This window comes from Acinonyx jubatus, chromosome C1 (assembly GCF_027475565.1).
Source record: "Acinonyx jubatus isolate Ajub_Pintada_27869175 chromosome C1, VMU_Ajub_asm_v1.0, whole genome shotgun sequence".
Taxonomy (NCBI): Eukaryota; Metazoa; Chordata; class Mammalia; order Carnivora; family Felidae; genus Acinonyx; species Acinonyx jubatus.
Window position 1 is genome coordinate 39524133 of NC_069381.1, and position 14956 is coordinate 39539088.

The window sequence follows — 14956 nt, forward strand, 5'->3', positions numbered from 1 at the left end:
CATATGAGGCAGCTCTTTCACCACTTGGCCATGCATGGTAAGTACCCTGACTCTGGAAACTGCACACAGTAAAGGGAATAACTTGACTGCAGACTTCCACTTCGAGAGTGCCAGCCTCTTGAATCTCAGTCCTGGCACCAGTGAGGATAACTGAATTACTTCCACGTGTCTAGCACACTGCTTGCCTGTTCCCACTCTCACTTTTGCATTTTTCCCACTCTGCCCTTTGCTCCCCTCTGACTTGAGTGAGGCGGCACCAGTTACAGAAAGAGGAATGCTCATGCACGGACGAGGCCAGGGAAGGCACACAGTTGCAGCGTGCATGCCGCCACCCCCTCTGCTTCCCCACTCAGAGCACACGTCACTAGTGGATAAGAGCACTCTCCTTTCCTATTAAGCCCAGGTTTGGATCCAGGCTCCTCCCTACCAAAGTGCTCCAGGTAGCCATTCCCAACTAGAATTGAGACTCTCCTTGAAACCTCTTTGCTGGCTCCTGACTTTGGCCTTAAAATAATTACTTATAGCTGTTCTCTACCTTTAAACTGAGAGGAGTCAATTCACTCAGTTGGAGGAGAGAAGGTTGAGAAGACAGTCTTCAGAAATAATGCAAATAATAGTTAGACATGCATTTGCCCTTCTAAGAATTCTTACCGTGATGATTTTTGGTTTTGTCTCGTTACTTGTTTTTTTTTTTAATGTCTATTTATTTATTTTGAGAGAGAGAGCAGGGGAGGGGAAGAGAGAGAGGGAGACAGAGAATCCCAAGCAGGCTGCACGCTGCCAGCACAGCACCTATGTAGGGCTCAAATTCACAAACCATGAGATCATGACCTGAACCAAATCAAGAGTCAGAGTCTTAACTGACTGAGCCACCCAGGTGCCCCTTGTTATTTGTTTTTTAGCAAGAGGGAAGATTGACTTAGTGAATAATGCCAAAATTAATACCTATTGAGTTATGTTTAGCATATCTACAGCAGCCACTTGATTACCTAAATTCTAGTTACATGCAGAACTATTCTTCCATAGGACTTTCCAATCTCCAAGAACATTTGCTTATTTTTAAAACATCCTAACACTTTACCCCATTCTTGTCCCCAGTTTTTGCTTCCTTTCCTCCTCCTATCCTCCTTTTCAGAAAACAAAAACAAAACCAAAAAAACCCAACCACATGAAAACGAAGACACTAGTCAGTGGATATGGACAAAATCCCTGTATATGTTTGGTATAAAACAAAAAGTTAGCAAATATTTTTCTGCTGTAGGCACTGGTAACATAATCTGATGCATCCATTATGAATCACACAGTATATATTTTATCAGACGGTGAATAAAATCTGAAAGGTTGTTTTTCTTTTCATGATAGTAGCATGAAAACTGAGATTTCAAAGGCTAATACAAAAGAAGTTATAATAGGCAAGTAACAGTTTCCTGCTTTTCTAATTCAAGTTATATAAATGCACAAACCACTTGAAATCTTACTCTTGTGATGCTTAGAAATTAATTCCAGATAATACAGCATCAAGGAATGATCTGTCGTTAATATTATTGGTTGGGCTTTTTTTTTTGAACTCTTTTAAATAAATGCTAAATGAAACATGAGCCACCCATGCGGTTAATAACAAGGCATGTCTGTTCATTGTCACACATCTCTGTCCACAAAATATCAAGAGATCTTTGACAACCATAAGTCAGGGGACTGCAAAGATGGTAGACTTCAAAACTCCTCGGGCCATCCCCTAATCTGCCTTAAAAATTAAAAAAAAAATTTCCCAAGCTTTGATATCCACCAGTGTTATTCACTTATGCAGTCAATAAGTATTTATTATTTTCTATGTGTCACTATGTCTGTGATAGTCCCACATGTGCCTCAGTGAATAAATAAGTAGAGCAACAGAATGAATGAAATAGAGCCCCTCCCCCAAGAGCTGTCTATTGTGGAGAGGGAGGATAAGGGTCAGAGTGGGATACCTTATGACCATATACTGTGGTAGAAGTACGGTAGAGCCTTGCTCTAGGAGTTTCTTATGGTTATTAGGAATTGACCTAGCTTTTCTCTTGGCATTTATGTCCCTTAGCCAGTTGAGCCATTCCATTCAGAAGAAATGCCACAGACATTAGTTGTTGCATTTTGGTTTTTAAACCTTGAAGACTCTCCTGCAAACACTCACTCAGCCCTCTGCCCCATGTCTGTGTCTGTGCATCTGTGTGTTATCCGTGGTCAGACTGATGTCTGGACCAGTCCCCCCTTCTGCCTGTCCCCCCAGGTTCTCCCCAATCACCATTGACGGAATGACAAGCCTTGTGGGAATGAACATCCCTGGTCACACAGGAACAGGCTGGTGCATCTTTGTCTACAACCTGTCCCCTGATTCCGACGAGAGTGTCCTCTGGCAGCTCTTCGGCCCCTTTGGCGCAGTGAACAACGTTAAGGTCATCCGCGACTTCAACACCAATAAGTGCAAGGGATTCGGCTTTGTCACCATGACCAACTATGATGAGGCAGCCATGGCCATTGCCAGCCTCAACGGGTACCGCCTAGGAGACCGAGTGTTGCAAGTTTCCTTTAAAACCAACAAAGCCCACAAGTCCTGAATTTCCCATCCTTACTTATTAAAATATATATATAAATATATACGAACAACACACACACACATACACACACACACACACACACACACAAAAGAGAGAGAAACAAACTTTTCGAGGCTTATATTCAACCATGGACTTTATAAGCCAGTGTTGCCTAAGTATTAAAACATTGGATTATCCTGAGGTGTACCAGGAAAGGATTTTATAATGCTTAGAAAAAAAAAGAAAAAAAAACAAAAAAATACCTTTGATGCATTGAATGTTCTTTCATAGCTGTCGTTGTTGAATATAATATACATAGATAGCGATGTGCAGGGATTTTAACCCAGCCAGCTAACTTTACTACCTTCCTTGAAGGTGGGTCTTTTTAAGATGACCATTCGCTCATTTGAAGAAGAAAAACAAAAAACAAAAAAAAAAATAAAAATAAAACAATTTTTACAAAGTAATGGGATTCAAAGAAAGAAAAAAAAGATTTTTTTTTTGTCAAAAAGTTGATCCAATCAGATTGGTAAAAAACCCCCCACACAAATTAAAGAGGAATAATAAAAATTGCAAAAATGAAAAAAAAAACTTTTGCAAATTTTTTTATTTTTCCTTTTTTCTTTTATATCATGTGAACTAAAAACAGTCTTCTGTTAGGGGATGGGGGCAAGGGGGATACCTGATGACATTAACAATTTAATAACATTAACATTGTTGCCAAAGAGGTGGTCTCTTTGCTGAAAATGGGTTTCAAGAAAAATCTATTTTTATAAAATATAAAGAATTTTTACAAGAGAATCTGGATTTGAGAAAAAAATATTTTGACTGGCTAATTTAGGGGAAATTGACAACTTTGTCGCGTTCATACTGCACTGGTAACTTTTTAGAGATCAAGATGTGTGTTTTAAACTGGATTCGTAGACTGTTTTTTGAAGGATGGGCTATAAACAGATGATCTTCATATCTTTTCATAGCATGTAATAATAATAAAAAAACAATTATTAATTACTAGGGGAAAGGAGTGTTCGTTCTACCCAGGGTACCACAGTTCCCCACAGTCAAAACCCAAAAGCAAGGAGATGAGTTGAAAGACAGTTTTTCTTTAAGTCATCAGTATGGGATGTCAGCAGAACAAAAATTAAAAAGATTAATTTTCCTTTTGATCTAAAACTTCCTTAGTTTGAGCAGTAGGTGCTACGAAATTATTTACATATCTTAGTATCATAGTTAAATGTAATGTGTTTAGGAGAGGAAAACAAAAGATACATTTGCTTTAAATTCATTAAGGAATTTTCAAATTCACTTTGTAGCCCATGCTGGTAGAATTGGGCTGTGTTGGTACATTTGAAACACTGTTTATGTTGCTTGAAACACTTATTTATTTAATCGCCGATGTGATGATGCCTATGGCCGAGATCAAATATAGCTAGATTGGCTAGACTACTTATTTGTTTACTTAAACTATGGGAAGAAGCATATTATTGTGTCATTCTGTTGTGTGTGTATGTGTATATACAATATAAATATATATATATAAAGTTATTTTTTCTTTGGGTTAATTTATTATAAGTTGTAACACTTGGCTAGTTTTGTTTGTATATGTCTTAAAATGTTTTCTTATGATATTTAAGTGACAGTTAAAGAGGTATCAAGGTAACTTGTGTAGAACTATTGTTTGATATATTGTCATGTTTGTTGTGAATATTTTTTCTTACTGCACAGTAGAAAAATAAAAACAACTGGGTCTTTATTTTAATGTAATTCAGATTGGGGAAAAAAAAACAGAGCTAAGGGAACAAAATGACTGAGGGAGCATTCTCCCACGTCCAGTGCACTGATCATTTTAGTATGTTTGTGCTTTGTACGGTTATATATTTAAAACAAAAACAAAACAAAAAAATACAAGGGTTCATGCTCTTCCCTGGGTAATAGAAACAGTTACTCGCTATGCATAATCTAGTTGATAGTTAAATTTGCTATTGCTTTTCTTGTCTTGTTATATAAAATCTTTTCAATACAAGTTTAGTCTTAATGGTAATAAAACGTTATGGTTATTTATAACTTGTGCTTATTTTGTGCGTTTTTTCCCATGCTGAACCCACTAAGTGCATGTAGACAGAACTGTTGTTTTCACACTGAAGAGGCAAACTGTAGTAGTAGTCGTAGTGGTAGACAGATAACGAAAACCAAGGCTGCATCATAGACTCCTCCTTTAAATTTTTTTTCTGTTTTTTTTTCCTCTTTTCGGTTTTGAAAAAAAAAAAAAACACCAGATTTCAGTTCAGAGAACACTCGTTCAACATTCAGGGAAAACTTTTTACATCACCTGCTATGAATGAACGCAGTTTGCTGGCAAAGTTTTGATGCATTTGCTAAGCATTAGTGGGAAAGGCGTGCCAAAATCTCTTCTCTATAATGTGTTCACTCTTGGGGGAAAAAAAAAGGAAAAAAAATCTTAGGACCAGGCAGTTGTATACTTTAGTTATAATGAATGACTTCATGTTAATCTTGCTAGTTTAGATGATTTCTGAGGGAAAGTATTGTAAATGTTTTTTTTTTCATAATCTTGTTGTGTTTGAATTATTTGTACTTTATCTGTCCAGACAATAAATGAAAGTGTGTAGAATGGATTTGAGCTTCCCAGATTTTTAAATGTGTTCATTCAAACTTTTTTTGTAGCATCTTCAAATTTCCCCAGTAATTTTATCATTAAACAAACGCAAAAAAAAAAAAAAAAAAAAAAGGTAGAGTAAAATTGTGTTTTGCAACTTAGCCCAGTCTCTCAAAGTCAATTCGGTATTCAAAAGTCATTGCCCTAGTTCCATACGAGTAAAAGTGTGGGCTCCTGCCGGCAGTATCCACATCATCTGGGAGCTTGTTAAAATGCAGAATCTCGGGCTGAATGCAAATCTATATTTAACCAGATCCCCAGGTGAATCACTGGTACTTTAAAGTGACGAACACTGCACTGATTGATAACAAGCTGGTACATTTGGCATTATGTTTGGCATTGTGATACATTTAGTGTCGGTTATTCATTTATAAGCATATTTGTGACTTGTTCAGAAGAAAGGAAGTCACTGCTTGCAGAGCATCTCCTGTCAGGCTGTGTGCTGTCCTCTACATTCTCTCACTTTGTCCTCCAGCAATCTGGGAGAGGTGGATAGCACTGTCCTCATTTCACTGATGGTAAGACTGAGGCTCAATGAGATTAAGTAACTTGAAACAGCTGGCAAGTCTTCAGCTGGGGCTTGACTCCAAGTCTGAGTCGACTGCACAGCACCTCAGCGTTGAGACTGCAGAGCTGGAGCAGTCTTTAGGAAACAGACCATTTACATTGGAAGTGGTAGCAAAACAAGAAAGGTTACCTTGTTATGTTAGCATTCATTTTTACTTAGAAGTAGCAAATATTTGACTTTCTTACTTCCAATAGAAACCTAAACAAGGACTTAACTTATACAGTGTATAAAAAACATGGATTTTAACCTCAACCTCAAGGGGGGGACTAAATGTCTAAGGTATCATGAAGTCATATTAAAATGTTCCCTTAAATTTACAGATGAGCTTTTTAGTGATTTCCCGATACAACCACTCATTGATGATCTACTGTCTTTCGTTTTCATTTTCTCACTAATTGAAAATTCATAATACCTCATAAAACATCACCATCCATAAACTGACACTAGCAGAAGAAATGCCTCTAAGTGAGCCAGATGAAGAAATAGTCAGATTCTCTTCCATTTCTCATTACCCTTCCCCTTTTTTATTATTATATTAAATTACCACAGTAGTTGGGATAATTAAATTCAGGGCAAAGAATGGGATTTAATTAACCAAGCTAAATATTAAAACGAAGTCAGCCTGAACTTTACATAGATGAACTTGAGGGTTCTTATTTCAGTTTTATTTAAAGACAAGTCCCTAAGTTTCTTTTCTGAAGAAAAATGCACAAATAGCTGCCCCCAGGGAAAACGGCTTCACAAACATGTGTATAGGGTCTAAAAATGTTACTGCTAAACCTAAGATAGTTATTACCAATCATCACCATCTCTGATCCTTAAAAGTGTCATTTTAGTGTACTTTAAATGAATGGATACATTATTTTGGAATATTGGAAGTTGGTGGAATCTTACCAGTTCATGTAGTTCACTCCCCAGCCTGCAACAGACCTATCTTGACAGTTTCACAAAGAGCTATACGTGTTTAAATAGGTCTTTAAAATATCCATGGAAGGCCATTCTATATACACTCTCTTGGTAGCACTTCCCAACATCAGCATAACATGTCTGCCTAACAACTAATAAAAAATTCATTTTGCTGTGAGTGTAAGCCTGTACCTTAAATCTCCAGACAAACGTTATATAGTTTCTTGTAGGTGTTTGTGGGAAAGTTTTAGCAAATCACAAGAAAGCAGAGGCTATTACATTTTTTTTTAGGTCCTAGGTACGTTATGTTTTACTTGGATGAAAAATTGCATGTCAGGGAAGGCTGAAGGCATTTACTTAGTGTTATTTTTCTCAGACTGATAGGAAGAGTGCAAAAAACATGTGCTTGTGTCTGTAACCATCCTACATCATCACCACCAGCATCAAAACTACTTACATCTGACCAAAAGGATCAAAGAGTGACCAAATGTTAGTTACAGTCAGAACAGTTTATCAACTTGGGTCCTGTTTAAATTTCTTTCATCGAGATCAGTCATTATTTGTTCACTTATAAATGAAACATTTAAATCCCAAAGAACACTTAAAAGTACATTTGAAAGTCTCATAGGGCTCCTGTGCAGTCAGTATTTGTGTCTGACTACCTTAACCTTGTCAAAATTTGGCACTTAATCACCTTTCACCATAGGCAATTCAGGAAACTCAGTTCCAATTGTTTTGCCCTTACTTTCTGTAAGTACTATGCATTTGTTCTTCAACAGACATATACATGCAAATACACAGAGGCAAGCATTTGTACAACTGAATAGGAAATGGGGTGTTTTACTTTCACTTGCAAATTCAAAAATCATACCTGACAAGGCAGCATTAATGGAAAGAGTGTGTCTTCTAAATGGAAGAGTCATTAAAATCTTAATTTGAGGTCATCCTGCCAGGATCCATTCCACAGCCTTAACACATGCTCATGGAGCACAGCTGTATAATATCCCTACACCCTTCACTGCCTTTGTTCTACCTGGAAAAGAGAATAATAAAAGGAAATTACATTTTATTTCCATGAGCTACAATCAAGTTTTAATATTGTCCAAAAATGACTCGTAGCATTCCTTTATCTTATTAGCTTTTTGGCATATTAAGTAATAAGATAATTTCTCATGGTACAGTATTTATGTAAGAATCATATTTCTCTCTGTGCAGATCACTTACAGAAGTGTCTGTTAACAGGAGAGAATGATGTGTAATCGGCACTTAAGATTAAAATAGACCTGAGAACATAAAAGTGTTCCTTCAATTAAAGGAATAGCATTTCTTCAGTCTCCTCTTTTTTTTTCTTTTTTTCTTTTTTTTTTTTGTTTCTGCAGCAGAATGAAAACTGGCTTAAAATCACCCAACCCCAGGTTAATTACAGGAAGGTTTCCCTATGCAAGTCCAGCTTAATCTACTAGTGGTTCAAATGCAAAGTAGACTCACATGCCACTCCAGGATACCATGTAATTATTTTAAACAGTTTCCACCAAAGTCCTTGAGGTTTAAGAGATTATTTCTAGAAAGAGCACAAGCGTTTATTATCTTTCCAATATGCCAGGCACTATACATTTAGCATTTGGTCCTTCTGCCAACTCAGGAGTATCATCCTCCTTTTACATAGACCAAAAAGAGATTCGGAAGAGATTTGTTATCTCTGCCTGACCTCAAAGCCCCCAGTTATACCACCCTGGCTATGAGCCAGTTCTGTCATAATCAGAGCCAAAACAATTACCAAATGGTCCTTACTTCAATTAAAGGTGGAGATGAGTCCTGTTATGTAAGGAACAAGGGAAATAACATTAATGCATTGTGCCTGGGGTAATCCCCAACTCTTTAATGGAAAAACAGATCCAATAACGTTGATTTACAAGCAAATTGACAAGGAAAAACTAAAAATGAGAGTTTTTAAATACTGATGAGCAACAGTGTTTAAAAATGAAAATTTCGTTGACAAGTCTATTTAAACCACCAAAAGTCAATGAGGTGGAAAGGGGTTGAGAATAGGACCGACCATAGGATAAAAAATGTTTACAAGCTAAGCCAGCCACACTTGGAGCTGACCCTTCAAGTCTCCCTCAGAGAGAAAGTCATCATGTGAACAATATCACCATGATGAGAGCTCCTTTTGCTATCTGTATTGCCTCCAAATCCTCAGAACATTCGTAGGAGGCACTATAATCCTTATTTTACACCTGACAAAAGAGGCTCAGAGATGTTGTGCATCTTGCCCAAGGTTTTACAGCATGTCGCAGAATTGGAATTTACACCCGTTGTCTGGCTCCAAGGCAAGGTCTTTCCACTAAACCACACTGAGGGCCTTTCAGTGTGATACCACACTTGTTGCACCCCCACCTACCTGTGATGTAAGGTAGGCTGGGGGTGGGAGAATCAACCTAAGCCTTGTCTACATGAGAACCTCTGCTCTGGACATCTGCTACAGGCCAGGCACTGAGGTAGGGCACACAGCAATAAACAAACATATTCAGCATTTTTTTTCTCCCACCTATTTTGTACATGGCACTGTGCAATGGGTTGTGACAGGAAACAAGAAAAGAAAGGAAATTTAGAGTTTTGTTATAAAGAAAAGCCATATGAAACAATTATTTAGCCATGCCAGGTAGCTTCTGTGCTGGAAGGAGAATTCAAGAAATTCTGAAAAATCTGTGGGGAGTGAAACAGTATTTTGGTACCCAGAGAGGAAAGAGAGTATGGCCTGGTAGAAGGAGGACAAGCACTATTGAAATAAAGTTCTAAGTTTGGATCCCAGGGCAAATTGTTTAATGTCTCTGAGAGTCCTGATCAGAGAAGGACAGATTAGAAATAAAATATGTCAAGTTCCTGGCACTCGATGAAGAGTACAGTTGACTATTAAACAACACTTGACCTAGGGACACTGACCTCCACATAGTCAAAAATCCATATATAACTTTGACTCCCCCAAAACTTAAGTACTAATAGCCTGCTGTTGACCAGAAGCTTTACCAATAACACACAGTTGATTAACACATATTTTGTATGTTACATGTGTTATATATGCTATTCTTACAATAAAATAAGCTTGAGAAAAGAAAATATTATTCTCCTAATTTTTTAATGTTTATTTTTGAGAGAGAGTGAGACAAATATGAGTGGAGGAGGGGCAGAAAGAGGGAGACACAGAATCTGAAGCAGGCTCCAGGCTCTGAGCTGTCAGCCCAGAGCCCAACACGAGGCTTAAACTCACAAATCATGAGATCATGACCTGAACCAAAGTCAGATGCTTAACTGACTGAGCTACCCAGGTGCCCTGAGAAAAGAAAATATTATTAAGAAAAACATAAGGAAGAGAAAATACATCTACAGTGCCGTAAAAATAAATCCATACGTTAAGTGGATTCTCACAGTTCAAACTTGTGTTGTTCAAGGGTCAACAGTGGTAGGGATTAAACAGTAGCCAGAAAGATCCCCAGAGGCAAGGAGCTTGGGCCGGACCATTTGGCAGGGGAAGGGGGTTTGGTGGGTGCCTGTGGATGTAAAAAACAAGGAAAAAGCCTCAAGGAGGGAGGAAATAGTAGGATGCATATGAGAACAAGCACTTGGAAATTTCACTCAGCCTTGTAGAATTTGAGCTGCTTTTGAAATACAACAATACAACAGGGACCACAGACCCTGTCGGTCCCTCCTCTGGTGCCTGGCCACTACAGTGATTCTGCCATTCCACCTCCTCCCTGGGACTCTTCAGTGATGCTCCCTTTACCAGCTGTCCAATTCTCTCTAAATAAACTGTTCAAATTCTAGAGAGAGGAACCTGAATGCCTTGGTTCATTGGCATTCACAGGCTGCTGGCACAATTAATTCCCTTTCTCATAGACCAACCTGGTCCTGAAGCCAGAGCTGAAGTCACATGCTACACAACATGGTCTGCTGGCAAAGAATGGCTTGGGGGAGTTGCCCTGAGCAGGGACTTGGGGCAGGACAGGCAGCTTGGACAGCCTGTGCAGTACAGTGGGAAGTGGCTGGGCAAGATGGAGTGGAGACAGGCCTTCCAGGGATTGGTGAGGGGATGGCGATAGGTGCTAAGGAACATAGGTAGACAGCAGTGGGAGGATAGCAGAGGAATACTGATATCCCCAAGCCCTGCTTGTCTTTGCTGTAGGCACAAGAAAGACTCATATGTTCTGTCTCAAGATGACAAACAGATCCAATTAGACTATTTGTAAAGGGCAGCCCTCCCCCACTTGTCACACAGTCAGCCTGGTCTTTGCCTGCTTAGTTAGCTATGGAAAGCCCTTGGAAGTCAGTTCAATCTCCTCATTTGAATCCTTGGGAGAAAAAAGGGCTTTGGGTTGCCCAATCCTACCCTAGGTGACTAGCTCCTTATCCCATCCTACAAACATTAGGATTCCTCTCCTTAGAATGCCCTTTCTGAACCACTGCTCCACCCCCAACCAGGCCCCATTTCACTCAACACACACACACACACACACACACACACACACACACACACACACATCATCCACATGACTAAATCCTACATGTTCAGCTCACAATTCAGTCCCTCCTGAGAACCTTTCATACCCCTCAGGCTAGGTTAGGGATTCCTGGACAATCCCGTATCCCTCTCCTTTCCTGTCTCACAGCACACTTTGACACCCCACATTTGTACCACTGTATGCATGCCTCCCTGGGGATGGAGGAATCAAATGTAGTGCCTACCTTGGAAGAGCTCAAACGCAGGCAGAGCACTGAAGAACAAGAACAAAACCAGAGGTTGTTTGGGGAGCACAGAGAAAAAAAAACAGTCAAGTGTAACTTTGGTAGGGAAGGGTGAGACTGAAGTATAATAAGAAAGGCATCCTTAGACATGTGTAGGAATCAGCTTTACCTTGAAGGATGAATCAGACTTGGACAGGCAGGCATTGGGGCAAGGTCAGGAGCATCACAATGGGAACCATGGAAGTGACCCAGGACCAGGAGTCAGAATCCTCAGCCCCCTGACTTACTGTGTGATATCACTGTACCTCACTGGGCCTCAGTTTCCCAGAAGTTAAGGGAAGGTGTTAGGGACTAGATGGTCTCTGATGGTCTTGCTCCTGCTTTCTCCTAGATTTTCATTTTCCCTTATGTTTTTCATTGATTCAGCAAATATTTATTAATTACTTACTGTATGGTACTGAGGATACAATGAGGGGACAAAAGAGATGTTTGTATACAGTTGGGGATGAATGCTGTTAAAGTCAAGTACAGGCTGCTCTGAAAGTAACAAGGACACCTGCCCATCGGAGGACAAGGAATGCCCTGCTACTGTGGCATTTGAGCTGAGGTCTGAAGGACGAGATGGGTATCCCTCATCCTAGGCAGAGGGGAAGAGCATGGACAAAGAGCCAGAGGTGGAGAGGAGGCTCAGTGGGAAGGAGCATAGTGACTCAGCAGTGGAGGTGGGGCTGGGGCTGGGCTGGGAGTGGTAGCAGGGACCTGATAACCCCTGCAAGCCACAGAGAGGACTTTGACCTTTACCTTAAAAGTAGTGGGAAGGACCCACATTCCAGCCAATGGATCATCTTCTCCCAGCCTCAATTAACTCATATATAAAATAGGGTTGATAAAGCACCCACTTTATATGGTACTGGAAGAATCAAATGAATTAATATGTGTTAAGTGCTTAAAACACAACCTGGAAAATAGCAATAACAATAAAAATGTTTGCTATCACCATCATCATCATTAGCAACATCATCACCATCATCTCATCATTATTCATCTGGCTAATTCTCACACATTCCTCAAAATTCAGCACGGATGCCATCTCTTCGGGAGCTCCTTCCCTGACTTCCCAGTCAGATTATGTACCACTCCCCTGGGCTCCCAAAGTCCCTGTGCTTCCGTCTCTCAGCCTGCAGAGTAATTTGCTGTTTACATCTCTGCCTTCACCACTAAACTGTAAGCTCATCAAGGGGAAAGGACGGTGACCTACTTGTCAGCACAAGATTGGGCACAAAAAGAATGTCAGTGAAGGTGCTCAATTGTGGTAGGCTGAATAACGCCCCCCAAGATGTTCACACGTTAACCCTTGAACCTTGAGAATATGTTACCTTATGTGATAAATGTGACTTTGCAAATGTGTGCAAAAGTTAAGGATCCTGAGATGGGGAGATTATCCTGAATTATCTAGGTGAGCCCAATATGATCATAAGGGCAGCAAGAAGGCAGCAGGGAGATCAATCAGTAGTAGGAGATGTGATGACAGAAGGAAAAGATTGGGCCCATGAGCCAAGGAATGCAGGTGGTTCTTACAAGCTGAAAAAGGTAAGGACCTCCAGAACTGTAAGAGAATAAACTGACGTTTTAAGGTTACTCCGTTTGTGGTAATTTATTACAGCAGCAAAAAGAAATTAATGTGCCAGCCAAACATGAAGCAGGGATTAGAGAAAGAATAATTGTGGGAGAAGCGAATGCTCAGACCAAGCACTCTCTGACCCCATCACATCAGTGAGAGCTGGGGTGATGTTTATGGTGGCCCCTCTGCCTGCTCTGTCAGAATACCCTCATCAAACTGGGCCCCCCAGAAGCAGATGCCACCGCCATTTTAACTTCATCCCTGGTCTTTCAACTTGGTAGACCGAGAAAGGGGGAAAAGAATCAGTGTGTCCAAAGAGATGAGTGCACTGTTTCTCCAGGCTCCAGAGGATAGAGGCTAGAGTATCAAGTGCAGTAATGGAAGGAACACTGGCTCAGGAGACCTGGGTTCAATTTCCAGCCCTACCACCAATTTCTTGTGTGATTTTGAACAAATATTATATTCCAGACAAGCTCTTTCTCTTCTGTTCCACGTCCCAATCAATGGTGGGAAACCCAGGAATATTTTTAAACTCTACCCCTTTCCCTCAACCATCCAATCAATTACCAAATCCTGTGAATTTTACCTCCTGAAAATTTCCCAAATTCATCCCCTTCTCCCCCTCTTCATGGCTGCTATCCTAGTTTAAGTCTCATCTGCTCATCAGAGACAACTGGACATCTTCTATGTACATGGATTCTGGCACTAACCTCACAGGAGACCTCCCTTCCTTAACATCTGTACCCCTCCTATCCCCTCAGTCAGAATGAGCTGCCTAAAATATCCACCTGACCAAATGCCTTCCCGGCCTAAATCCCCTGAGGAGAGTCCCAAACAGGTGACAGTCCAGATGTCTGAGCATGACTTCAAGGCCCTGCATTATCTAGGCTCTGACTGCTTAACTAGCCTCATCCTCTGCTCTTCCTGCCTCATGGTTTATATTAAACCACGCAAAACTGCCTATATTAATTCTCTTCTTCCTTTCTAACAGAACCTAATTTTATTAAGGCAACAAAATGCCTAGCTTCAAAACATTTTTCAGTTTTTCTTACAGTTAGAGGTGGCCACATCACACAGCTATGGCCAATGAGATGTAACAAGTCCCTGGTGAGGTTTCCAGGAAAGATCTAAAAGACAGCAAACTCAGCTGACATTCTACTTTCCCTTTGTCATTGTCCTCCCCACCTCTTCTTTCTTCCCCCCTGTAATGCTGATGTGATATCTGGAGCTGCAGGTGCCATGTTGCAACTATGAAGGCAACAGCCAATAACCATGAATGACAGAATTGAAACACATGAGGCACCATGGTCCTCAATAGCATCTCTTAGCTGCTACAGCAGCCTGGATTGTCTTCCCTGTGCTTCTCATTACATGAGAAAAAAATACATTCCTTACTGCAGGGTTTCCCAGCCAGTGAACACATTCTTATTGATGTTCTCATTCTATTTCCTTGACATTCTGAGCAGCTGGGTGATGCTCTGGGCTGTCAGAGTCCCCAGGCCATTTATTTCTGACCCCAAACAGCCTGTCCCTCTACCCTATTGGGACTAAAAAATATTATTGTATGTATGACACTATGTGAAAAAGGTTAGACAACTTTGCCTCACTGATTTAAGTTTGATTATTAACCTGTCCCACTTGGCCATTACCTATGCCTCCCAGTCTGACCACATTGAAGAGACTCACATTGGTCTTCAGACCCACCCAGATGTCCAATGCCCCTACAAATGCCTGCTATCCCCACCTCTAGGAGTTCCATCCCCACCTGCCTCCATATCTCCATTGCCTTATTACTGCCTGCATCAGTCTTCCATGCATCTAAGGACTCCCCATTCAGCAGCACTGACCTATTTCTGACCTCTGATGCTCCTTGGGGA

The 14956-nt window shown here is 40.3% G+C and overlaps 1 protein-coding gene and 1 long non-coding RNA gene across 10 annotated transcripts in view; one reads left to right on the forward strand and one right to left on the reverse strand.

Annotated features, from left to right (window-relative positions):
• Positions 1-5203, forward strand: part of ELAVL4 (ELAV like RNA binding protein 4) — a 145937-nt gene extending 140734 nt beyond the window's left edge. For 4 of the 6 annotated variants that reach the window (XM_027059234.2, XM_027059232.2, XM_027059235.2 and 1 more), the window contains exon 7: positions 2222-5203. In XM_027059234.2, the coding sequence (XP_026915035.1) occupies positions 2222-2591 (370 nt within the window). In that variant the 3' untranslated portion in view covers positions 2592-5203. The remainder of the gene's footprint in view (positions 1-2221) is intronic. The other 2 variants (XM_027059238.2, XM_027059237.2) reach the window with 1 other exon arrangement.
• LOC106974313 (uncharacterized) overlaps positions 1-14956 on the reverse strand; it is a 102070-nt gene that overhangs the window by 5122 nt on the left and 81992 nt on the right. Inside the window, exons 9-10 of one of the 4 annotated variants that reach the window (XR_008294852.1) lie at positions 7590-7751; positions 4900-4999 (exon numbers count right to left, since the gene is read on the reverse strand). This is a non-coding gene — a long non-coding RNA (uncharacterized LOC106974313). Of the gene's footprint in view, positions 1-4815; positions 5000-7589; positions 7752-14956 lie in introns of those variants that run through there. The other 3 variants (XR_008294855.1, XR_008294856.1, XR_008294850.1) reach the window with 3 other exon arrangements.